Source organism: Protopterus annectens, chromosome 5.part1, assembly GCF_019279795.1.
Source record: "Protopterus annectens isolate FY-2018-M chromosome 5.part1, PAN1.0, whole genome shotgun sequence".
In the NCBI taxonomy this organism is placed as follows: Eukaryota; Metazoa; Chordata; order Ceratodontiformes; family Protopteridae; genus Protopterus; species Protopterus annectens.
Window position 1 is genome coordinate 277624435 of NC_056736.1, and position 25350 is coordinate 277649784.

The following is a 25350-nucleotide window of genomic DNA, read 5'->3' on the forward strand; positions in this document are numbered from 1 at the left end:
TGATAGGCTTAACACTTGCTATGATGACGTCAACAGCATTTTGTCTAAGTATTTTTGTCACAGAGAAATGTTTGAACAAGGAAAGTTATAAGATCTAAACTGAGTGTCTGTGACTGGAATGAACTAGGAATTGTTAGAAAGCTCATGCTACTGAACTCAAAAATAAAGACACCACTAAGAGCTACACAGAGATCACCACAAGGACAGTTCTGACCTCTTGAATTAAAGTAAATTTGTAATGCTGACTCAGGAGTAGTCATGACAAATTTGCAATATTGACTCAGGAGTACGTATGGCAATCTAAAGTTATTAGAAAAAATGCACAGGGATGGACTTCATTCCTGTACTAGTGTAATGTAATTTGTGAAGGGCACTAGGCTATTAATTTAATCTTGTGCTATATCTCTTAGTAAGGATTTCAGCAGCAAGAAACAATCCTCAGATGCCATTTTTCTGAATATTCCCCTTTTCTCCAAGGTAGGGTGGATCTCAGAGGTACATACAAGCTCAGGGGTGTGTAGAGGGTTTGCACCACACATGGGGGGGGGTGCAGGGGCCTTGTTCCTCCTGCAAAAGTAGCTTAAAAAACAATTTTCAAGATTCCCTCTTCTCCTTTGTTTTTGGACTTTTCGGCTTGTAGGCACTCTGCATTTCAAGTGCTAACATTTTAACAGGGAACCCCTTCCCCACTTGCTCTGCAACTCCCCATATTTTTCCATATGGCAACACTCAGGAAACTTGAGTACTGACGGAAGCCTCTACAATCAATACATCGAATAAGAAAAAAACAGCCTAAGTAAAAATTTCAAAGCAAACACGCATTGTTACTGTCATGACATCAGTGTGAGTTAAGAAATTAATATTCTACAGCTGGTTAAACATACAATTCATTCAGCATAGGAATTAGTAAATAGGAACTTATGATGAATGACTGACAATACATATAGAGTTTTAATACTTGTGTGGAACTTACTGCAACAAAATGCACTGTACATCCTGTTAACCGAACTCCAGCTTGCAACACCTGCTTGTGGGCATTTACTCCCTTGAATGAAGGCAGTAATGATGGGTGGATGTTCAAGATTTTACCTGGAATTAAACACATTTCAGAAAAAGTTTACTTCCAAAACACACTACTACTATACATTAGTTGATAAAGAATTTTGGCTACATTGTGAAAACCAAGAATACAACTTAGGAGACCGTTCTTGTTTATTCAATAAAGCTTCTTGCATTGTTTTTCCCCCGTTTATATCCATAAAGGTACAATACAGTTTGTAAGAAACTTATTAATGTGCTACTACACAATGACATCCCCCCTCAAACATGCACACGCTGCAATGGGGCTAAACAGTGACAGGCTATGCATCCTTACGGCTAATGATGATGGGCAATATAGACTCATAACAGTATACAAATCAGGTCTCCTTTTGTCTGACATACATCTGTCAAGTGCATTCACCATGTCATATGGCTAGGTGATCACTTCACTGCTTACTGGTAACATGTCATACCAATTTTTTTCCTTTCAGTTTACTGATGTAATTAAAAAGAAAGTACAGTTACATCCCACTTACCATAACTGTAGATGTTTCAGTAGATCAATTTTGCAGTATTAATCATTGGGATTCCTGCTGTGCAGAAGCCTGTGATCAGCCCAGTTTTCAGAATCTTAGCATTATCTCAAGCCAATGGGTGCTCAAATGACACACATCGAGATGTCAGGGAATAAGAAAGGCATCAGTCAGTGCCATCTTCAGGTCTTTAAGCACAGAAAAGCAGTTTGATGCCAGAGGACAGCACAACCTCTCCAGCTGTCTGATCTTTGTTGTGAATGCAAAGGAGAAGAAAAGGGATTATACGTAGAGGCAGAAAGACGGTCCCTACATAACTGAGGGATAAAAGGTTGGAAATATGTACTGCAACACTGATCTACGTTAACATCTACAATTATAGGTGGGCCACAACTGTGCTATGTTCTTAATAGTCAATGTTGCAGTATTAATCCTTGGGAATATTTCCCAAAGCTACTCTCTGGGTGCAGATTACTTTAGGATTAGGAAATAATTTGTAGGTTAGCAGAGGCAAAATCCTGTCCTGGAGACCTGTCTTAAGTTACAGTGTTTAGTGAAAGTGTGAACCAAATTCCAAGCGGCTGCCTCTAGTATGGCTTGAGTGGGATCTTTTTTTTTTTGGACAGCAGTGGTAGCTCTGCCATGTCTGGTGGAATTGGCTCTAATGTGGCCATGTAAAGGCTTTCCATGGTGTGTGTAACAGAACTTGATGCAGTCTGCAGTCCATTTACAGATGGTTTGCTTTGAAACAGGCTTGCCCAGTTTCTCCTTTTCGAAGGGTACCAACAACTGGTCTGCCCATTCTGTGGATTTTGTTTTGTTCAGTTATTACCCGATTTCTCTTTGGACATCCAGTGAATGGAGAATTCTTTCAATTTATTTTTTTGTGGGTTTGAGAAGACGACTGGCTTATGGATAGCCTGGTTAAGGCTGAGTTCTGAAACCACCCTGGGCATGAATGATGGGTTTGTTCTGAGGGTTACCCTGTCCCTGTGTAAGACTGAACGACATTATGAGGACTTGCAGTTAAGAGACTCTTCAGCTGAAGTGACAGCTATAAGTCAGCTGGTTCTTTCAGTTGAGCATCTTGAAAGGCACAGTAGTGGCTGTCTCAGTGTAGCAGGGTTAGTTTTTCCAACACAATTTTGGTCCCATGCTGGAATGGGGTCCCTTCTGAGTGGTCTCAAGTGAATCACCCCTTTTAGAAACAGTTTCATGTGGGAAGGACACAAGAGTGGGGAAGTAATCTGCAAGCAGGCCGATACAGAGCCATGAACCTTTCTGCTGGAATACAAAAGGCCCTGCTGAAATATATGTGAAAGGTAAAGCAGTACTGAAATGATGCCTGCTTGAGCTGGGATAGTGTCTCGACTGGGAAATCAGGCAGGAAACCTCTTCCATTTGCCATATATGATTTTCTGGTGTTAAGCTCCCTTGCCTCCTTCAGAACAGATAGTCCCTCCTTTGGGTAAGGCATCAAGGTGGTTGTCATGACCCAATCCTCAAGGCAGCTAGACAGAGATGCCAGGGTGGGGTGGGAAGACTGATTCCTTGAGTTGGCTGAGAAGGTCTATAGTCTTTGGGAGCATGCAAAACTTCCCCTCACTGAGGGTGAGAAGTAGAGAGAACCAATTTTGTCTGGGCCAGAAAGGGGCTACCAGTATCACGCTGGGTGTGTCGGTCTTGATCTTTGTAAGTTCCCTTGGAATCAAGGCTAATGGGAAAAAGGCATACAAGAACCAGTAGATGCATATGAATAAAAAAGCATCTATTTTCTAGGCTCCCTCCTGTTGTGTTCTGGAGCAGAATATCGGAAGTTGTTTGTTGTGAAAAGAAGCAAAAAGGCCTAGAGGGGGGATTCCCCTACAGAGTGGCGAGATCCAAGAATACTTCCCTTTTCAATCTATTCGCTTGTCTCTAGTAAGTGTAGAAGACTGCTGTGGTCTGGGATATATGATGTTATGACAGTGATCCCACATTCTTGGGCTAACATCCAGATATTTTTGGTAAGGCTGCACAGTGGGTAAGAGACAAGCCCCCCACATGACTGTGGTATTGTCTGTCCAGATTTGCATAGTTCCTGGGCTTAAATGCTGTTGGAAAGCCTTTACGGCTAGGAAGACTATTAACATTTCCTTTAGACTGATATGCAATTTCCTCTGTTGTGGGGACCAAATGCACTACACCCTCAGCGGCCTAAATAGGATCCCCAATCTATGTCTGAGCTGTCTGTGATGATGGACTTGTCTACCTGAGACATGAAAGTTGCTCCTGGGTTCTATTATACAGTGTCCTGCCACTGTAGGAGTTACTTCCAGAGGCATAGGAGTAAGGGTAAAAGAGTTTCTAGGGACACAGTGTTGAGAAACTACTTGAGTTTCCTCATGTGTAGCTTTGCTAAAGAGACCATAAGGACACATGAAGCCATGTACCCCAAAGAACCTTAAGAACTCAAGCTGTTTTGTGAGTAAGTTGTTCAAATAGTCAGGAAAAAGTACAGTTTTGTACCTACCATAAATGTAGATGTTCGAAGATCCACATTGCTGCAGTCCTTACATATGGGTAGTCCGCTGTCCTCGGTCGGCCCGAATACCAAAGTATTAGGCTGACGTCGGTCATGGGCGCTCAGAACTGACATCAGAGCGTCAGGGTATAAAAGCGCTCAGAAGGGCCTAAAAAGAAAGGCCACAGCCCAAAAACAGGATACCTCCCAAAAACATGCCCAACAACAACCACCACCCAAACCATATAACCATGCCAAACTACAGAGGGGAAGGAGGGAGGTTTGACTGCAGCAATGTGGATCTTCGAACATCTACATTTATGGTAGGTACAAAACTGTACTATGTTCTTCATCTCACATTGCTGCAGTCCTTACATATGGGTAGAATCCCAAAGCAGAGGTAAAGGGAGGATGGCAAAATCATAAAATGCCCTGTAATATTGCAGTGGCAAATCCAGCCCTAGACTTAGAATAAAGAGGAAGGTGGTAATGTTTAGAAAAAGTATGTACTGAACTCCAAGTGGCTGCTTCCAAAATATCTTTTGTAGCTACCCCTCTTAAAAAGGCAGTAGAAGTGGCAGTAGCTCTAGTGGAATGAGGTCTGATTCCAGCCGGAATCTCCTTACCATGATGGGAATAACAGAAAGAAATACAAAAACCAATCCATTTAGAAATAGTTTGTTTTGACACAGGTTTACCCTGAGAACCCAAAGCAAAAGAAACAAACAACTGCTGAGACTGCCTGAACCCCTTGGTTCTGCTCAAATAATAACGCAACTGCCTGTGAATATCCTAAGTATGCAAAATCTTCTCCCCTTTATTTTGGGGGTTTGCATAAAAAGTAGGCAAATGAATAGCTTGGTTCAAGGCCACACTAGAAACCACTTTAGGCATAAAGGAAGGATTAGTACGCAAAGATACCCTATCCTTATGGAAAATCAGGAAAGGTTCCACTGCCATAAGGGCCTGTAATTCAGAAACCCTTCTTGCAGAGGTAATGGCCAACAAAAAAGCAGTCTTCCATGATAAATACTTTAACTCGGCAGTAGCTGCAGGCTCAAAAGGTTGTAGAGTAAGTTTTTCCAACACAAAATTGAGATCCCAAGCAGGAGTAGGAGCTCTACGTGGGGGTCTTATGTTCTTTTCCCCTCTAAGAAATTGCTTAAACAAAGGATGAGAAAATAAAGGAGGGTCACAGTCATAGTGAGCAGAAATGGCTGCAGCATGAACCTTTATCGAGGAGAAAGACAAACCCTTGTCCAATAACTCAGTAAGATATTGAAGAGAAACACTTAAATCAGGCTTGGAAACATCAAAGTCCTTCGCTTTGCTCCAAATAAAAAAATCTCCTCCATTTATCAGCGTAAACTTTCCTTGTACTAGGCCTTCTGGCCTCCAAAATAACATTCAAAACTTGTTGTGGAAGCTGAGACCCTCCAGGGTCTAAAACAGAATATGCCAGGCTGTTAGATGCAGAGACTGAATCTTGACACTGAGGAAGTGATTGCCCTCCTGAGACAAAAGATGCGGAATCAAAGGCAGAGGCCATGGAGGCTCCCGTACTAAACTCCTCAGTAGTGGATACCAGTGCTGTCGATGCCAATCCGGCGCTATCAGAATCATGGATGGCTTGTCTTTTCTGGCCTTCAAGAGTACCTTTGGAATGAGAGGCAGAGGTGGAAAGGCATAGACATGAAGATTGCTCCAACTGAATGATAGAGCATCCACCTTCCAAGCTGTGGGATGAAACATTTTTGTGCAAAACTTTGGCAACTGGTAATTTAGTGGAGAAGCGAACAGATCTATGTCTGGAGTCCCCCATAACACTGTCAACTTTTGAAATACATGAGGATCCACTATTTGTCTGCTCAACACATCTGCTAAGGAGTTCTGTGCTCCTGGTAGAAACCTTGCCTGAAGATTGAGGTGTAAACTGACAGCAGTCTCCCACAAAATCATCGCTTGCCTGCAAAGAGGGTACGAATGGGATCCCCCTTGCTTGTTGATGTACCACATGACAGTAGTGTTGTCTGTTTGAATCAACACCTGCCCTGGGAGAAGTAAATCCTTGAAAGCCATCAATGCAAATTGGACTGCTAACATCTTCAAGTTGATATGCAAATGTTGAAGTCTGACAGGCCACGTGTCTTGCACCCATTTTCCATTGAGGTGTGCTCCCCAAGCCTTGTCCGAGGCATCTGTCGTTAGAATCTGACTCGCCTCTGGTCGGGTCACAGAGAGTCCCTTGTTTAGGTGACATTCCTGAGCCCACCACAAAAATTCCTTCTGAATGTAAGGTATTATCTGAATGACAGTGTCCAGATCTTGGCAGTGTTGTGTCCATACATTTTTGAGATACCATTGAAGCTTCCTCATATGCAGTTTGGCATTGGGAAGCACCAGAATACAAGATGCCATGAACCCCAAGGCTTGAAGGACTGTCCTTGCAGTCAGCCTGGACTGTAGAGACATTTGATGGAAATAAAGAGAAAGGCTTCTTTGTTTGTCCGGGGTCAAAAAGCCATCTGGGAAGCTGTATTCAGTCTCACACCCAGAAAGCACATGTCCTGAGAGGGTACTAGACTGGACTTTGTTTCGTTCACAGAATACCCTAGGCATCTTAACACTACCATCACATACTGTAGAAGATGAAGAAGTTCGTCCTTGTCTTGTGCAATAATCAGGCAATCGTCCAAATAAGGATAAATCTGTATTCCTCTTAACCTGAAAAAGGCTATCACTGGAGCCAGAACCTTTGTGAACACTCTGGGCACAGTAGATAAGCCAAAGGGCAATGCAGAGAACTGATAATGTAAATTTCCAGCCCGGCGCAGGTACCTCCTGCAACTGGGCCGGATAGGAACATGAAGATAAGCCTCTTTGAGATCCAGTGTTACCATCCAGTGATCTTTTCCCAACAGAGGTAAAAGCTGTTGTAACGTCAGCATTTTGAACTTTGGAATGTCCAGATAAGTGTTGAGGATAGATAAATCCAAAATTGGTCTCCACGTGTTCCCTTTCTTTGGTACTAGAAACAGGCGAGAGTAAAATCCTAGGCCCACTTCTGACAGAGGAACTGGCTGTATAGCTCCTATTCGAAGTAGTAGAGAAATCTGCTTGTGAGCCTCTATCCTTTGTCGAGGAGGAACGTCTGGCATGCCTTTGAAAGGAAGCAATGTATGGAAATAGAACTTGTAGCCTCGGTTTATAATGTCCAATACCCATTTGTCCTGGGTGACTAAAAGCCAGTTTTGCTTGAAAAGTGCTAACTTTCCTCCCAAAGGAGCTGCCAGGCAAGAAGAATCTGGCAGCTGAAAATGCAGGTCATTGGGCCTGTTTACGAAAGGACTGGCCCCTGCCCTCACCTGCAGATTGTGCAGGCGAACTCCAAGTTCTAGGCCTGAATGTACTGTGAGAGCTCTGCCCCTGCCACGTCTAGATCTACCCCTAGACTGAGAATCAGAAGAAGGGTACGTCCACCCCTTAGTAGGCCAATTTCTACTAAACTTTGGAGGTTGCACCTGCAAAAAACTTTAACAGTCTGCATAGACTTAGCCTTGTCTTCCATTTTCTTCAAAACCGACTCCACAGGGGGACCAAACAAAACTTCAGACTGTAAAGGGGCATCCAGAATTCTAATTTTAACATGCTCGGATAAATTCTGATCCTTAAGCCAGGCGTGCCTACGAAGAACTGAACCAGTGGCAGCCACCCTAGAAGAGGCCTGTACAGCATCAAAACCACACTGCAAAGAATGCTTACCCACCTGTTCAGAGACATGCACTAAATCCTGCAATTCTTTACACTCTATGCCCTCTGCCAAAGCATCCACTTTAGATTTTAGCTGAGAAAGGAGGAAATTCTGATACTTCAACATATGAAACTGGCAATTTAAGGCCCTCATTGCTAAAGTAGAAGAGGTATACACCTTCTTACCCCATCTATCCAAAGCTCTAGCTTCCTTATCTAGAGGAACCGGATTCTTTACAACAGAGGCTCTAACACCATTAGGCCCCTGACTAATAGTTTCTGGGTCCGCCCTAGGACTCTTATACAGATATTTATGAGCCTCAGGCACCCTGTAATACCTGTCCGGTTTAACTGGCGCAGGAGGCAAAGAATCTGGATTAAGGGAAGCCTCCGAGAAAACATCTTGAACAACATCTAAAACAGGAGGTATAGCCAAGGGTCTATGCTGTGGTAAAAACAAGAAGTCCCTAAGCCTCTTCCGTGAATCAGAGAAATCCTGTCCTTCCCACATAAAATGCTCCCTCATGGAATGCAGAGTTTCTGAAAATGAAAAATCCTCTGGAGGAGAAGCAGAAGGAGTGGAATCCTCTGCATCAGAATCCGAATAAGGGGGAAAATCTTGAATATTCTCAGCAGAAGACTCTGAGTCATCTGAGGCCTGATCCAAACTTTCCAACTCTGGCTCCACCCTGGGCCTCTTATCAGGAGGGGGCATAGTACCTCTAATTAAAGTAATCAAATCTTCTGCCATTTTAAGCATGTGCTTTTTAGGCACAGACCCTGAAGTACCTGGAGTGACACCAGAGAAAGGCAAAACAGACCTGCCCTTAAAAGAAGCCTTAGAAATAGTAGCAGAAGGCCTAACCACCTTAGGCATAGAAGGGAGAACAGTAACCTGAGAGGCCCCTTCAGCTTGACCTGACTCCTGTAAGGCCACATCCTGCAAAATCAAAGTTTCCCCCTGAGACTCAACAGAAACTTCAGCCGGATCCACCTGTTCCACTGTAGCTTCTACAGGACCGGCGTCCGAAACGGACGAATCATCCTGTCTAGGTTTCAAAGTTTTATGTTTTGCGCTTCTTCGTGGAAGCGGGCGTCGGAGGATCCGACGGCATATTATAATTACACCGCTTACCAAAGACTAACCTAGCGCAATCTAACCTTCGTTTTATGGTGCGCTTATTAAACCTAGCACAAAACCGACACCCAACTACGTCGTGCTCAGGTCCCAAACAAGGAATGCAAAGAGAGTGGTAATCCCTATGCGGTATCTGTTTCCCACAAGAAATACAATTATTCACTTTTTCTGACATCCGGAATTAACTGAGGCAAGAAAAAACAAAAATATTCCCCAACGGGGTACTTAGCCCAACTTGGTTTCGGTCTGAAACTCAGAATACGAAAATTTCAGAACGCCGAACGGCACTTGCAACGCTGCTTCTGCATCGGACCATGTGGCAAAAAAGACTGAGGATATGACATCGGTCATGCGCTTTTATACCCTGACGCTCTGATGTCAGTACTGAGCGCCCATGACCGACGTCAGCCTAATACTTTGGTATTCGGGCCGACCGAGGACAGCGGACTACCCATATGTAAGGACTGCAGCAATGTGAGATGAAGAACATCCACCTTTTCCTGAGGAAGAAATGCTTTCTGTTTGGTTGAGTCCAGCACAGCCCCCAGAAACAGAATACTTTCTTGGGGCGTCATCTGAGACTTCTGTATATTTATTGTCAGGCCTACCTTTTGGAAGCAGTCTGCAGAGGTCTGGAAAGCATCCAGGTCTCTGAGGGGAATCTTCCTTGGATAAGACAGTCATCTAAGGAGGGATAGATGTGTACCCCTGGGTTGTGCAGTGTGCTACGGAGAGCCAAGCATTTTGTAAAACCTCTTGGTGCAGTAGAGGGGCCAAATAGAGCACAAAACTGGAAGTGGGAGTCTTGAGGCGACAAAATAGTAGGTATTTTCTGTGACTGACAAGCTATAGGAACATGAAGGTAAGCATCCTTTAGGTCAAAAGTGACCATGGAGGTGTCCTGAAAAATCATAGATAGCAGCTTTTGCAAAGTAAGTATCTTGAATTTTGGCATGTAGAGGAATTTTAACACCAAGTCCAGGATAGGTTTTCCAGGTTCCCTCTCTTCTTGGTAACAGGAAGACACTTGAATAAAAGCCTTTTCGCTCTTGACATGGGTGAACTGGCTGTACAGATCCTTGCTGCAGTAAATCTTAGATAATTGGGGGGGGGGGGGGTAAGAGGTTTTCCTTTTTCTTTGGAAGTGTTGGTATGTTCAAAGAGGGTGGGGTTTCCCTCAACTGAGTATAGTGCCTTTTTTCTATAATGCGGAGGACCTACTGATACCTAGAGATGGTCTTCCACTGGCTTAGCCAGGAAAGACTTCCTGGCAAGGATCCAGAAGAGGGAGAAAGAGGGGTAAGCAGATGGTCACTGCTGTTCTGTGCATTGGGTGAATTTTATTATACAGAATTGGCAATTCAAAGCCCTCATGGCTAGAGTTGCATGGATACAAGTTTTCTTGCCAAACCTGTCTAGTAGTCTGCTCTCCCTGTCATTTGATAAGGGATGCCTGGATGGTCCTTTGAGAACACCTTTAGTAGATTCAGTGGAGACCACAGAGGGTTAATCTTTGGGACTTTTGTAAAGATACTTGTGCGAGTCAAGCACTTTATAAAAATCTGTCTGGTCTCCTAGGTGCAGGTGGTAAGGAGTCACATTGGGCTATATCCTCCAAAACATCTAGTACATTGTGTACTGGAGGAATAGCTAATGGTCTAGGAGAAGGTAAGCTTAATAGTTCTCTGGAATGTCTCTGTGTCAGGGGAGAACTTCTTACTTTGTCCTTTAAAAGCTTTTATCATTTTGTGTAATGTGTCTCTGAAAGAAATGTCTTCCAGTGGAGGAAGCTGAACAGAGTATTAGAGGAGTCTGAGTCGGGGTAAGTTTGGAATTGTAAATGACCTGAATAAGAGCTCATCTCCAGAAGATGAGTCTTTCTCCTCTTGAAAGGCTACTTTTCTCGCTCTTTTAGTCAACGAAGCCTCACAAGAAGATTACGAGGGTTCTCTGGATTTAATGAAAGCCTTGAATTCCTGTGCTATCTTGATCAGATCCTGGACTTCGGTCCGAGATGAAAGGTCAAGGTGGAAGCGCATTTCGGTTTGACTGATCATTTAGCAAAAGTGGCAGAGGAATGTGGTTGTCAGATCACAACCTTGGTAGGAAAGTCAGAAGTTAGGAGAGACTTGAAGTCTCTCTGCAGAACCACTTCTCAAACATCAGAAGCTGACACCTGCATAGCGGCATCAGTCCTAATTAACATTTGAGCAGCTGAGGTGGGTAGTTGTGGATAGGCCAGGGACCATGGCAGTGTCCCGAATGGGTCACGTCAGAGGGTTCCTTGCTAGCAGTCACTGGTTCCAGAGACTGAAAATGCACCTCACCAAGGTCTCTGGTGGACTTAGAGACTGAGTTGGTAGTTTTTCTGCGACCTCTGCATCCCTAAGTTTTTAAATCTAAGATTACACCAGTGACAGGACTAATTGTGGGACCTCCAGGAGTCAGAGGTTACAATGCTACTGAAGAAGCCAATGATGAGGACTCCATATAAGCTGCTAGTACCTCAGCACTATGTTTAAAGGTTTTTGATGAAACAGCACAACTAGAGCAGTTAAAGAAGTCGTACTGAGGCCTAAATCAAAACAAGCAAGATGAGGAAAATCTTTGTGGGATTTGCTTCCACAGGACAAGCAGTTAACTTTTTTTGAACATTAATAAGAATTTCTCCAACAGGGTAATTATCTGTCTGGAAGCAGAGGAACTCTGGAAACATGACCTAACCAACAGTGTGTATAAAATGCATATAAATCGCACTGAACTGCATGGCTAGAAAGAACTGAAGATGGCACAGATGGACATCATTCTTACACCCTGACATCTGTACGGTCATCGAGTGTTCATCAGCTTGGGATGATGCTAAGATTCTGGAAATCGGGCTGGTTACAGGTGTCTGCATGGCAGGAAGTCCCAAGGATTAGTACTGCAACATTGACTATGAAGAACATCCTTATTACTGCACTCAACCTTCAACAGAAACTGAGTGGAAAACATAATAAAAAAGGAAGTTTCTGTAATCTACATTCGTTTTCATGTGTAGTTTTAGCCAAGTAACCTTTCTTTTTTTATTGTATATAATGTTCTCAATTCCCATTATTCACTACTTCTAGTAAAACTGGTCCAGACTTTGATTTCTATTTTCTAGTAATTGCTTTTTTGGCAACCATCATAACTGGACTCAGTAAGGCCTTACTACGTCTAAGCAATTCCAATTCTGTATCATACTTCAAAAAATAATTTCCTTAGTTGCACCAATTTGCTCATCCAATATCCCTGGCAGAGCAGTCTGCAGGGACTCTCAAGTCTGCCAAGTTATTACACTCTCAGAAACTACGTTCCCAGTTGCCTCTTTCTTCCCCATCACACTGCCAACATTTGCTGTCTGAGGAAAACTTCTTTGGAGTCTACTTGGGGTCTAAAAATACCTATGTAACCACTTCCAAGCAAAGATCCTAAACCCTCTACACTTTGTTGCATATTTGGGAGACATACATATATCCCCCATTGCTTCTTTGTGAATTACTTATCCAATCTCTCTTCCCAATCCCTTCTAACCTCCTCTGAGTCTTATAGCTATCACAATATTCTGTATGTTCTACTAATTTTTTAACAGCAGCTTCTGTTCTAGATTCTGCTAAAAACACTACCAGTGCTGGTCTTTTGTTTAGGATCTCCCTGTTTCTTTCACTTTGCCTATACCCGGACAGCCATCCTTGATTGAAAAGGCAATCTCTTTCCTGCAGTCCAAAACAAATTCTTTGCCTCTTCCCCTCTCTAATTAGTTGCTCCCAGTACCTTGGTTCTTTTACCTGACTGATGGGATTTTGAGCAGACCTCTTCAGATCACTCATGACAGTGTCAGGTATGCTTTCATAAGTATGCAGTTTACTCACAGTATACTTTTTTTTTTTTACCAATAAAGTCTGGGAAGGATTACTTAACTTATGACAGAGTTCAATTTATTTTTAAGTTAAACATGTTGGTATAATGACCTGTTAATTATGGAAGGTTAAACCATGGCTAGGGAGCAGAAAGATCTGTCAGTAAAATATTTCAGATACAGCTACCCATAGCTAGAATCCATGCTATTTGCTGCAAAGAGGAGCATTTTCCTGCCAATCTTTGGCTAGTTAAAATTCCTCAACTTCAATATATATATGATTTATAACATTTTGGAATGTATTCAAGGAATCATTGCACACTGACAAAATGCAGAGTTGTTTTAAAAATACTGACACTGCCATCTGTCCTATCTGATATGCAGTACTGAATGGAATTACACCATGAAATTCATGACATGCATTTTGGAGCTTTAAATAAGGTTTCAGTAATGGCACAGATACCATTCATCATCCAAGCATTGAAAACGTTCTAAACTTCCCCACCTTCTTGTTCAGACATAGGGCACTCGACATTCACAGCTTTATTATTTATTAATGATGGGAGGGAATTGCAAAAGATCTAAAAAACAAGAATGGAAATGTTCTTGTTCGATACTTGTATGCCCTAAGTAGACAGGTAAAGCCCAATGGATGCTAATCACTCAGGCAGGCTGCACTTATCACTTTCCAGGCCCAGAGGCACTGAATCCCCCATGCAAGACAACTGTTTCCTTAGCCACTTACTAAATGCTAAAAATGTTTTAATGAGCAGGAGCCAAAGGAGTTGGTGGGAGGATTTCATTAATCAGCTGCATTTTTTTCTTGTGCCTGTTAGATGTTGGATAATCCCATTACATCCTGTGGCACTACATCTAAGGAGGAGAAACTTCTTAGATTAATCTCTCCAAAATGAAAAAAATCAAAGTCAAAATCACCCTTAAATGCTTTTTAGAAAGTTCAGATGTCATTAATTTTATCATCAGGCAGGCATGGCAGTGTCGCAAACTCTTTACAAAGTACAGCAAGAGGTCTGTATTATAAACAAGAGAATGAACAATTACTAGGATATTTTTATAGTTGTCAGGCTATACAATTGTGTACGCGTGAATGTATATATGAGCATACTGCCTATAATCGAAAACTCTCAAAACTGAACCTAAATTGATCTAAGGAGATCAAAAGTCAAAATACTGGAAAAAAATAAATCATCACTTGTGCCAGCTCTACAAGCATTTAATATTCCAAACGTTTAACCAAAAGCAAGATTCCCATACATATAAACACAGAATCACATAGCATACAAACTAATTAAGAAAATACTTTTACTTGCAAAAATGGATGCCGCGGTGGTACGGCGGTAGCGTTGTTACCTCATAGCAAGAGGTTCTCCCGTTCGATTCTTGGCTGGGCTTGGGAGTGCCTTCTGTGTGGAGTCTGCATGTCCTCCCCGCGGTTGGGTTCCGTTCGAAAGACATGTGTGCGTAAATGGGCGTGCCTTCATTGAAGGTTGAGCGTCGAGCTGGCACCTCGGCGTTTCGTAAAAATCTACTGCCAATCATTAGTGGACCGGAGTTCCGCTGTGGCGACCCCTTACTGGGAAAAGCCGAAAGACTTTTACTTGCAAAAATGTCTTACTGTAGTAAAACATGAGACTTATAAAGCAGCTCTCTTAGAAGGCCTGTGATTCTGCTGTGTTCCATATATACAAAATATATAGTACATGTGTGTGCTGCAGAATACAGCTCGACCCTAACCAAGATGTTACTGCATTTATACCCAGTCACCTGTAGACTAAATTCTTTTTTTCTCTTACTCTGCAGTACTGAACCTGAAGATCCATTTCACCAGACTATGTAATACCATGGTTCAAACGACAAGCATACCTACCTTATGCACACAGCATTTAAGAAAGAATCTGCATTTTCTATCTGACGCACCTTACCTGTTACTGATGGAATGAAGGGAAAAATAACATGCTCTCACAGTATCAGTTGATTATGAAATAACCCATAAGGAACCTTTATCCATCTATCAGAATTAGGGAAATTATTTTTGTTGGAAGCTGTGGTGCAGCTGTTAGCATTGTCGCCTCACAGCAAGAGGTTCCCCAGTTCAATTTTTGGCTGGAGCGCCTTCTGTGTGGAGTCTGCAGATCCTCCCCACGGCTGAGTGACGTTTAAAGACATGCAGGCAGTTGTGTGCATGAATGCGTGTGCCTTCTTTGAAGGTTGGGTGTTGGGCTGGCACCTCGGCACCGTAAAAAATCCACTGCCAATCATTAGCGGACTGCAGTTCCGCTGTGATGACCCCTAACTGGGAAAAGCCTAAAGACATTAGTATTTTTGTTGGAAGCTTCCACATGAGACATGCACCCTCAGTGGTAACACATTATGGCATCATATGCCTACTAAATAAGTACATCTACTTCCTGAACCCACTAGATCAAACCAACCTCTAACAAAGCCCACCTCATGCAAACTGAGAAATGACTATGAAGATTTTACACCTCCACTGCTGGCAAGTAACATACAAGTACATACCCAACAATCTTTCAAGGAACTTCTAACAACCAAGGCTGGATGGAGAAACCATCTAGGCACAAGGAATAACATCTGCACTCCATCAAGGTGTAACCCTCACAGCACCTAATACAATAAGCATGCATCTGTTGTATTCAATATTCTGGACTGTCCCTCATGGATCAAACAATTGGGTTGAATCCTAAGCAGTAAATCCACCAGGGTGAAATGTGCTAGAGAACAGCCCAAGGAAAGAGATCAGAAAGTTGGCTCTTGATAGCTGCACTTGAGATAATTAGGCTTGAAGAAAGTGACACATTTGGACCAAGTGGTCATCACACAAATGCCTGTAGGAAAAAAAAATATCCTTGAAGCAAACACTGGAAATAATCATGCAGTTGGTCTATGGCCATACAGCATTTTACAGTGGGCAGTGAGCTGCTTGATGGTTAAACATAGTGCATATGGCAATCTGTCTGGAAAAGGTTTGCTTGGCGACTGCAAATCTGTCCCTCTCTGGCAGGAAAAGAGAAGAATAGTTGTTTGATCCTCCTAAACTCATGTGATGGAAATAAAGCATATTCAGAGTATAAATGGCTCTCCTGGTTTCTGACCCAGCAAAGGAAGGAAATGTGGATTAATCTGAAAGGATGACTGAGCTTTGTGGAAAGCCAAAATAAGGTTACACAGCCACAATCAGCAGTGATGGCCATCATAAGAAAACATTTCCATGAAAATAAAAAAATCAAAGTTAAGCCAATGAGTTTTTAACAGGAAACATACAGGCCTGTCAAGCATGACATCCAAGTCCTGTGGAGGGGGTTCTTCAGATTTGGGTGTATACCAGTAGAAACCACAACATTTTCACCAAACTGAGGTCCATATCACACAGGTACCTCAGACAGGTCAAGATGACATGCAAGCTAACTAAATAGGGTGCCACAGAGGTACCACTCTGCCTACCCTTAGCAGAGCAAGTCTGAGTGAAAGATTTCTGACAACCACACATCCCTGCAGCTACAACAAATTAGTCACAGTATCAAAAGCAAGAATTGGGACCACAGTTGGCACCATATATCCCCTGTCTTTAGGAGACTCCCTTGGCCAAGGCTGGAACTGTCTCTTGCATCACTAGAAACTTAACAGCCTGAAACCATACTTTTCTAGGTAAACAAAGGGATGCAAAATAGCCTTGGTCTTTCTACAGTGAATTTTGAGATGAGAATGGAAACAGCAGGAATGATGGGAAAGCATTCAGACTCTCCTTTGGTGCAACATAGCAGTCTACAGCAAACCTGCTCTTTGTCCTGCCCTGTTCAATAGAGCAAGAGAGAGGGAGGAACATATTCTCTCACATGATGAGCAGTCTGATCTCTGAAGTTCTCCACTTCCAGAACTGATCTGGACATCTCTCGAATATGTAGCTTCAGGAAACTCTGAGTCTACCAGCACATTCAACTCACCTCAGATGTGAACCTCAGACAGCAACACTTTAATCAAGGGACTCCTGTCAAACATGCATCTCTCTTTTGCAAAAGGAGTACAACCATGTGCCATCTTGCTTGCTTAAATACCACACGACGACTGGTTTTCCAAAAGAATTAGGAGGCTTCTCTAATGCTGTTCTCCTCTAGGACTTTAGAGTTACAGGAAGTTCTCTGCACTCTGAAGCTGGCTGATTCCTTGATCCAGGAAAAAGGGGAACACCACACATTAGAGCCAAGGTTAGCTTTTGTTACATCTGCAAAGAGTGTCTGTGGGAATAGAAGGCCCAAATGAAGACTGATGGAAATTTCAAAGAACTCTGCAAGCTTTCCAGTATTCCAACTACATCTAGAGCCATCCAAGCAACAGATAAGAATATTTTCATGATTAACTGCACTTGTACTTGCTTTATACAGTGATCACTACTGTTTTGGAGCACTTTTAAAGCATTTACTTTTGTGGCAAACAGTTTGTTTGTTGGCTTTTCTAGTCTGTGCGCCACCAAATCTCTTTGCAGAAGGGCAAATTAGCCAGAGACTTGGTTTTGGTAGATGTTTATTACTCTGCACTTGAGAGCTGCTTTTGTTGCGTTTTACATTAAGAAATTCCAGGATCAGACATCTTGTGGCAGAAGGTGTTTACCTAGTCTCTCATTTAGGAAGCACTGCAGAAGCTCAATGTGTGGTTTACTAGCTAGAGGGCACAGGAGCCAGTTTTCAAGCTTATTTTCATCTGCACAGAGCTGCCCACCAGGCCATGGTGGGTAGCAGTGCCCTATACAACAGCAAACATCTAGACAGTAAAATTTATCTATAAAGTTAGAATTAGACCCGAAACCTGTTAAGTGTCCACTGGGCAAAACTAAGCTTATAGCAGCTAGCTTGTTTATCAGATAACACTACCATATCCTAAAATGATATAACATCCTGCCCATAAACTCAAACTACCCTAGAAGATCCCTGTTAAAACCCGATTCTTAATCCTAAACAGCCATCCATATTACAGGACTAGACAACATGGATATGCAATTTCCAAATGTGTCTGTGGTCAGCTTGGTAGATGTGGGCATCTTAAGACGATGCAACAATTTCTTGTGTTCTTAGACAACCAGTTAAAGAAAATAACACGGTATGTGACAGATGTAAATACACAAGTTAATTGGAGGCAAAAATCCTGCATACAAACGAGGTTCTAAGGAAGACCTACACATCATCCCTCACACATACCATTCGACACACACACAGCTGATGTTATGCTGATGTGCTTAAAAGCCACCGTCCCAAATCCCAAAGACCTCCAAAGCCACCTACTGGCAGCACTGCTCCTCAGCAATCAATAAGTATACACCAAAAGCAACTTCAGACATCTCACATAAGCTTACACTTAATGGTCTCACAAATGCAAAGACCATAAGGCAAGCATACACTTTACCCAATACTCTTGTCATTTAGGACTCATTGTATGACACACAGATGCCCTTACTCACCAAGTTAGACAAAAATATAAAGAAAAGTTATATACTTACCATAACAGATTTGTGTTGTCTTATGTTCAGCGTGTGGGATGTCTGATCTGAACTCAGTGCCTTACACCACAGTACTGGATTCAAGAGCTCTGACTCCTCCCCTACTCTATTTCCTCCTCCCAGCTGATTTACCTCCAATCAAGTTTGCTGACTGATTTAAAACCGTCTCTAATAACTGCATGGGATTTGGTAATAAGGTTGCCACCCGTCCCGTTGTCAGCGCGACACTCACGGATTGAGCTGCCTCATCCTGTTGCCCGCTGTGGAAAGTAGTGGGACTTTAAAAGTCCTGCTTTTCAATCGCACTGAATTGCAGTGGAAAAGCCACAATTACTTCTGGCTTTTCCACGGCAATTCAGTTACGTAACCAACCCGGACCTGCAGGCAAAGCTGCTGCCCGTTGGGTCCGGGTGCTGTAATTCGTGCAGCAATTGGCTGCAATTCATGAAAGGCGTGGGGATTGGCATAGGAAGAGCCCTGCAAAGATCACGGCTGTAGGAGTGCTTTGTTTTAAGCACTTCTACAGCCGCTAAAAAAAAAGGAGATTTTTTTTTTTCTAACGAGCCAGCCAGTCAGCCATCCATCCATTCATCCAGCCATCCATTCTTCCAACCAGCCAGCCATTCAACCAGCCAGCCACCCAATCCCATTCATGCAGCCAGCCAGTCATGCATCCCTTCATGCAGCCAGCCAGTCAGTCATGCATCCCTTCACGCAGCCAGCCAGCCATCCATTCATGCAGCCAGCCATCCATTCAGCCATCCATCCAGCCAGCCATCCATCCATCCAGTCATTCATCCATTCAGCTGCTACTCCTACCAACCAGCTAGCCACTCCAGTAGCCGGCCAAAGCAAGACAGCTAGCCACTCCAGCAGCCGGCCAGCTAGCCACTCCAGCAGCCAGCCAAGCTAGCCACTTCAGCAGCCAGCCAGCCACTCCCAGCAGCCATCCGTCATACCCATAACAGCATCTCCTTCACCGCTCCTGTGGTGACCTCATGGTAGAGGGTGTGGCCAGTGTCATATTGGCCACACCCCCATGTCCCACTTTGGCCCGCTGAAAAGGTGGCAACCCTATTTGGTAACATTCTCCACTATAGAAAGTGGAACAGGAGACAGACTGGGTCCTGTCAAGGTCTGATCGAGCCCCGGATGATGTGAAATGAATTTGGAAGGGGAAACGAGGGACAGAAGTTAAACCAGATGAAAATAAGACAACACGTACATAACTTTTGTATCTGATGTTGTCTATTTTCATCCGATTCAATGTGCAGGACAGATTTCCAAGCTACTTAAAAAGGGCTTGAGTGGACACAAGGAAGGGCATTCCTGAGAATGGCAGAGCTGAAGGATGTGCAAGCTCTAGACTGCACATCCAACTTGTAATGAGATTTGAAGGTATGAGCTGTTGACCAAGTTGAAGCAAAAAAACAAGTACCAAACCAACACAGCTGGGGAAAAACTCTAACAAAATAGAAAATAAAAAGGGAGTGCTTTTGCGACAACACTATTGGTTCTTCAGACTGATAAAGTAAAAATACACAGTTTTCTTGTACCGCACCTTTCACCTGTTCCTGTGTATTTTCTTTTTGTTTTTTTTCTGTTGATCAAGTTGCTACTGCAAGTGTCACTGACAGGTACTCTTAACAAATGCTACTGAAGTCGTAAGCACTCTGGTAGAGTAAGCCTTCGGTTTAAATTGTAAAGACAGCCCTCTTGTGTCTTATAAACAAAGGAAATGCAATCTGCTAGCCACCTAGAAAGCATAACTTTTGATACATGCCCTAGTTTTGGCTTGGAAAAAAAAAAGATACAAAGATAGCTGGTTTGATTTTCTAATGCCTTCAGTACGATGGAAACAGAATCTGAGTAGTCAATGGATATCCAAGGTATGGAGGGTGTGGTCTTCCTTGTTAGCAAAGTTTGGAAAGAATACTGGCACATCAATTTGCTGATTAATGTTTGATTCTGATGCCACTTTAGTAAGAAGGGATTTGTTCTTAGTGAAAAACTCTATCCTTGTGGAAAATAAGGAAGGGTGGCTTGCATGAAAGTGCTTGAAGTACTGACATAAGAGCAATCAGAAAAATGGTCTCTGAAATTTTAAATCTGTTAATACTGCAGGTTCAGAGGGTTTTTGAGTCAAAGACTGTAGTAAAACTGTAATGTCCCAAGGTGGAGATGGATCTTTTAACAGGTGGCCTCAATAAAAACACTCCCTAAAGCACCAACTTAAAAAATTTAACAGATGAATCATTATGTCTAATTTCCTGTCACTCTTGCAAACCAACTGGGAATATCAATCAACTAAAAAAAGAGCAAACTGCCTACCACACAGAACATTCGATTTATAGGATTCCAGATGGACACAGTCCAGCAAATTGTAAAACTCCCCGCTGCAAGAGTCCAGTCATTAAGACTAGTAGCTTATCAAGTGATGCAACACCTATGCAGACAGGCAAGACTCATTCCCGGTCTGTTAGGGATGAAGGCCTCTTCTATTACACTGTTCCCTTTAGCAAGATATACAAGAGTCCTACAGTAGACATTGGCAGTTCAGTGGTCACAGAAACTTCACTCCCTTCACACCAGAATCCAACTTAGGTACAGCCTCGAAAGCAGACTCCGCTAATGGAACAGAGGAGAAACTACTTCTATCAGCAGAGTCAGCAAGCTTCCTGACTTCAAAAGAGGTTGCCTCCAAGGAGGACCTTGGAGCAGAACTGTCTACAGCCAAAGCACCAAGGGGGGTGGGGTGGGGGAACAGATCCGAAAACTTCGTTGTTGACTCCAGTGTTGGAGCTCCAATCCCTACACTCTGGCTCTGGGAAACTCCTCGAGACAGAAGCACCTGTGTCGAGTGTATGAGAAAGATGTCAAAGATGAAGTCTCCAGGGCAATCGGATCAAAAACCAGTGTGGAGGGGTTCAGACCCATAATCAGCGGCTCCAGAAAGGGAGACTGTCAGAAAAAAGATTGGACGGTGTCAAAGAACCCATTCCCGGCCCTCTTCTCAGTGATAGGGCTGGGAGGACCCCCAACTGAACTCATTTCCTCAGGAATTCCTCATTATGTGGCCAACTTCCACCTCACCTAGACTTGTGGAGGCTCGACCACGACCTCGAAGAAGCTACAGTTGGGTGAGCTTGAGGGTAGCTTTTGTTGAAGCATCAGTGAATGAAGTCTAGGGCTGACCAGAGTCTGACAAAATGTAGGTTTTGGGGAGGGAGTTTGAATTAGAGTTGTATTTCAGTCAAACTACCTCAACTTGGGTGCCAAACATGGAAGAACATCTAGATCCAGAGACCTTTTCTTCAATTTTTCTACACACTCTTCTCATCTTTTCTCAATTTGTTTCTAGAATTCTCCTCAGATCTTTCTTTTGTTTCTCTCACTCTTTTTATCTGACGGAGGAGAGCTGGAAGGTACCTTAGCTTCACAGGACATTTCTGATCCTGTCTGAGGGGAAGTACGCCTTTGAGAATAAGTTTCTCACATCTACTTCGAAGTGCTCTGGTACCAAAGGCAGCACAGATGCTGCAATTATCCTGTAAATGTGAAAGACCTAGACAATAAACACATAGGGAATGGGGGTCTTGGAGTATCTTGTGTCTACAGACTGAACACTTTGAAGCCAGTGGACTTTTGAGACATTAGAACAAATATAACCCACCAAGAAAATTAACAGCAACAAACTTGCTTTGAATACTTTAGAACTATTATGCAAAAATTGTATGTGTGTATACATATATGCACAAATTTGCAAAACAAATATACATCTTGCACATACATATGTATGAATATACATGTATGTGTGTACAGAGAAACACTGAAAAGGCACACTGTACTTTAATTTTACTATCTACATGAATATATAAAACCTACTAGAAAGTTCTAAAAGCACAAAAAAAACATTTCTAAAAGGAGCTATCTAAAATACCTACAACTTATCAATACTAAGTTTTTTTCTTAGAGACAAAGATTACTATTCTGAGGGAGGAGTAAAGATTTTAATCAAAAATAGCTTTCACTTATGAATACACTGGAACTCTGAAAAACATGTCTGGTCTAACAGATGGCAAACATCTGAGGTAAATCAGCTGGAAGGAGGAAATTCATAGGGAGGGAGACAGTTCTTGGATCCAATGCTCTGGTATAAAGCGCCAAGGTCATATCCAGGTGGATCTGACATCCCAAAAGTTGAAATCAGATGAAAATACACAACACTGGATCAGTCAGCTGACTATTGGGAGCCAGGATCTGCAGTATAACGCATGCATTCTAGTTACTGCACCCCAGATACCAATGATTTTATCATAGCCCATGTGGGTATAAATGACATAAGACATACCTCACTGGAGTATATGAAGACAAAGTATGAGCCTTGCTTTGAGCAGCATTCTACCTTCAAAGATGGTGCCACAATATGAACATAAAATGATTGATTTTAATTGGCTTAGTTTCTGGTCGTCACTCCAGGGGAATCCAGTATTTGTCAGCATGGGAGAACACTGTCAAAAGACCAACTTACTTTGCCAAGGATGGGCTGCACCTGTAGGCTTTCAGAAACTGGCTAAACCTTTATACTGCCAAAAAGACAAAACTTCCAAAATAGTAAAAAGTCTACCACACCTTTCAAACTCTCCTCACTCTGGAGAATGTAGATATCTGTGTCGTGAATGAGACTTGGTTTAAAGCCATAGAAAATACCCAAGAAGTGCAAGGCTACAGTGCCTTCCCCACATTTAGAACAGCAGCAGCACAGACTGGGACCGAAGGTAAAGATATTTCAATCTACATTAGCAAAAAACATACCTTCAAGCTGGTTGAACGAGATCATGGAGCTCATCCACATGCAAGTCACCATAGGTAAGGTCCCTCAAAATATCATGGCTAGCTACAGGTCATCACCTATGCCCCTAGAGTCTCAACTCTTGCCTAAACCTACAGAAGCACTTACCATCCAAGCAAATGGATTCATGGGTGACTAACTATACCTTTCTATACACAGGGAAACGTACACTACCTCAAACTCGCAGACAATGCTTCCTGGACTTTAACACAAACACACTGGAACAGACGGTACAAACTCCAACCGGAAGATGAAACATACTGAATCTGGTACTCACCAATGTGGGGAAAGTCCCCACCATGTCACCCTCATTAGTGAGGTTGGATCTCATTTGAAGCAAAAAATCAATCCTGAAAATCCAGCTACACCAGTAACAGTTAACTATTCAAAGGCAGACCACATTACATTAAGTGACAGTTTGCAAAAATTGAAGGTCCCCCCAACTCCAAGAACACAGCAACCTATGCAATTATTCAGTCACTATATAAACATGCGAACGGCTGCACAGACACTGCTGTACCTACCAAAAATAAACCCAAAACAAACACTGACAACAAAACCACTGGTGGCATCCTCACCTAAACAGGGTATGTAATAAAAGAAAACTCATGGCCACAATCAGGAAAAACTCCAATAAAGAGAAGTGCTCTTTTACACAACTAAAAAAGAAACTAGGAGGTCCAAGTCCACCAAGGGCAACCATGAGGTCAGGATAGCTTCACACATGCCAAGGAAAATCAGAAGGCCTTCTTCAGCTATGTCTGGAACCTTAGAGGTAACGTACAGCAGTGTGCTGAAATGGCGAACTGTACCCACCTTACACAGATTAGGATGACCTAGAAAAATCTACTAGCTGATGAATTCAGCTCAAACTTCATGCTCTACTCACCCCCAGCTCTACCAGGTGAATCCCTTTAACAGACTTCCCACAGCTATCAGCACGTACCAGGTTGCTGGAAGCACCTTAATAAACCCAAGATCACTACCTCCATGGGTCTCGGCAACAACCCCTTTTGTATCCTGGACAGTCTAAAACACGATTCAGGACCACTTGAGGCACTCTTCAACTACAGCCTTGAAACAGGCTACATTCCAAATGAATGGAGGACTGCAACAGTCATACCCCCTCCACAAAGACTGGCCATCAACTGACAAGGGGAACTACAGACCCATCAAGTCTAACAAGCCTAATATGCAAATCCATGGAATGAATTATCAGAGAAATGATAAACAAGGACATTGACAACCTGCAGACACTGGACCCCATACCAAATTTGCTTTAAGGGAAGATCATGCCTACTTAACCTTGTAGACTTCTTTGAGGGGATCAATAAGGCAATAGACAAGGGTAAAACAGTGCATACTGCATATCTTGACCTGGTTAAGGAATTTGATACAATAACCCACCCAGGCACTGTTGACAAGCTCTCTGAGCTAGACAGATACCCCTTATGTAATTCACTGCATTGTTGGCTGGCTCATGGATAGGACTCAAGAAGTCAAGATCAGTGTGACCACCTCCATCAAGAGACCAGTCAACAGTAGAGTACCCAAAGATCTGTGGTGTGTCAGCTCCTGTTTGGAATTTACTTCCCAGAAGTCAAGGATAACAAAGGTACAGCTGACTAAATTGGGAGCTAGTATAGATTTTCCCAGAGAGACAAACATTTTGTAAGTGGGTTTAACACATACAAATGACTTGTGCCAAAGCTGTGGCCTAAAACTCTATGCCAAAAAATGTGACCTCTAAGATGAAGTTGGCTGCACATTGAGTAGCAGCTTAACTCTAGCTTTCCCAGTGTGAAAACAGAAACTCAACAGAGAAGGCCAGCAGACTTATGTTTACGGCTAAATTTCAGTAAATAGTTAGTAAGTGTACTTCCTGGATACCAGGAAAAAAGAAATACAAAGCACCTGGAAAAAAAATCAGCTATAAAAGTGAGGAAGAAACACCGACTGGGAAAGTTCTGCAGCTGTTCAGCAAAAAGCAATGTAACCTCCAGGAAGATGCAAGACAACTGCACACAGACCTGGTTAAAATAAATGAAACACTGATGGAGTACAGCAACACAAATAAAAAACTGGAAAATGGAAGAAGCTTTAAATAGATACTCAGATGAGGT

General features: G+C 42.8%; 1 protein-coding gene across 1 annotated transcript in view; it reads right to left on the minus strand.

Annotated features, from left to right (window-relative positions):
- The window catches only part of GART (phosphoribosylglycinamide formyltransferase, phosphoribosylglycinamide synthetase, phosphoribosylaminoimidazole synthetase), a 1783038-nt gene that overhangs the window by 33828 nt on the left and 1723860 nt on the right, over nucleotides 1-25350 (minus strand). Inside the window, exon 21 of the mRNA XM_044072949.1 lies at nucleotides 974-1089. Within this exon, the coding sequence (XP_043928884.1) occupies nucleotides 974-1089 (116 nt within the window). The remainder of the gene's footprint in view (nucleotides 1-973; nucleotides 1090-25350) is intronic.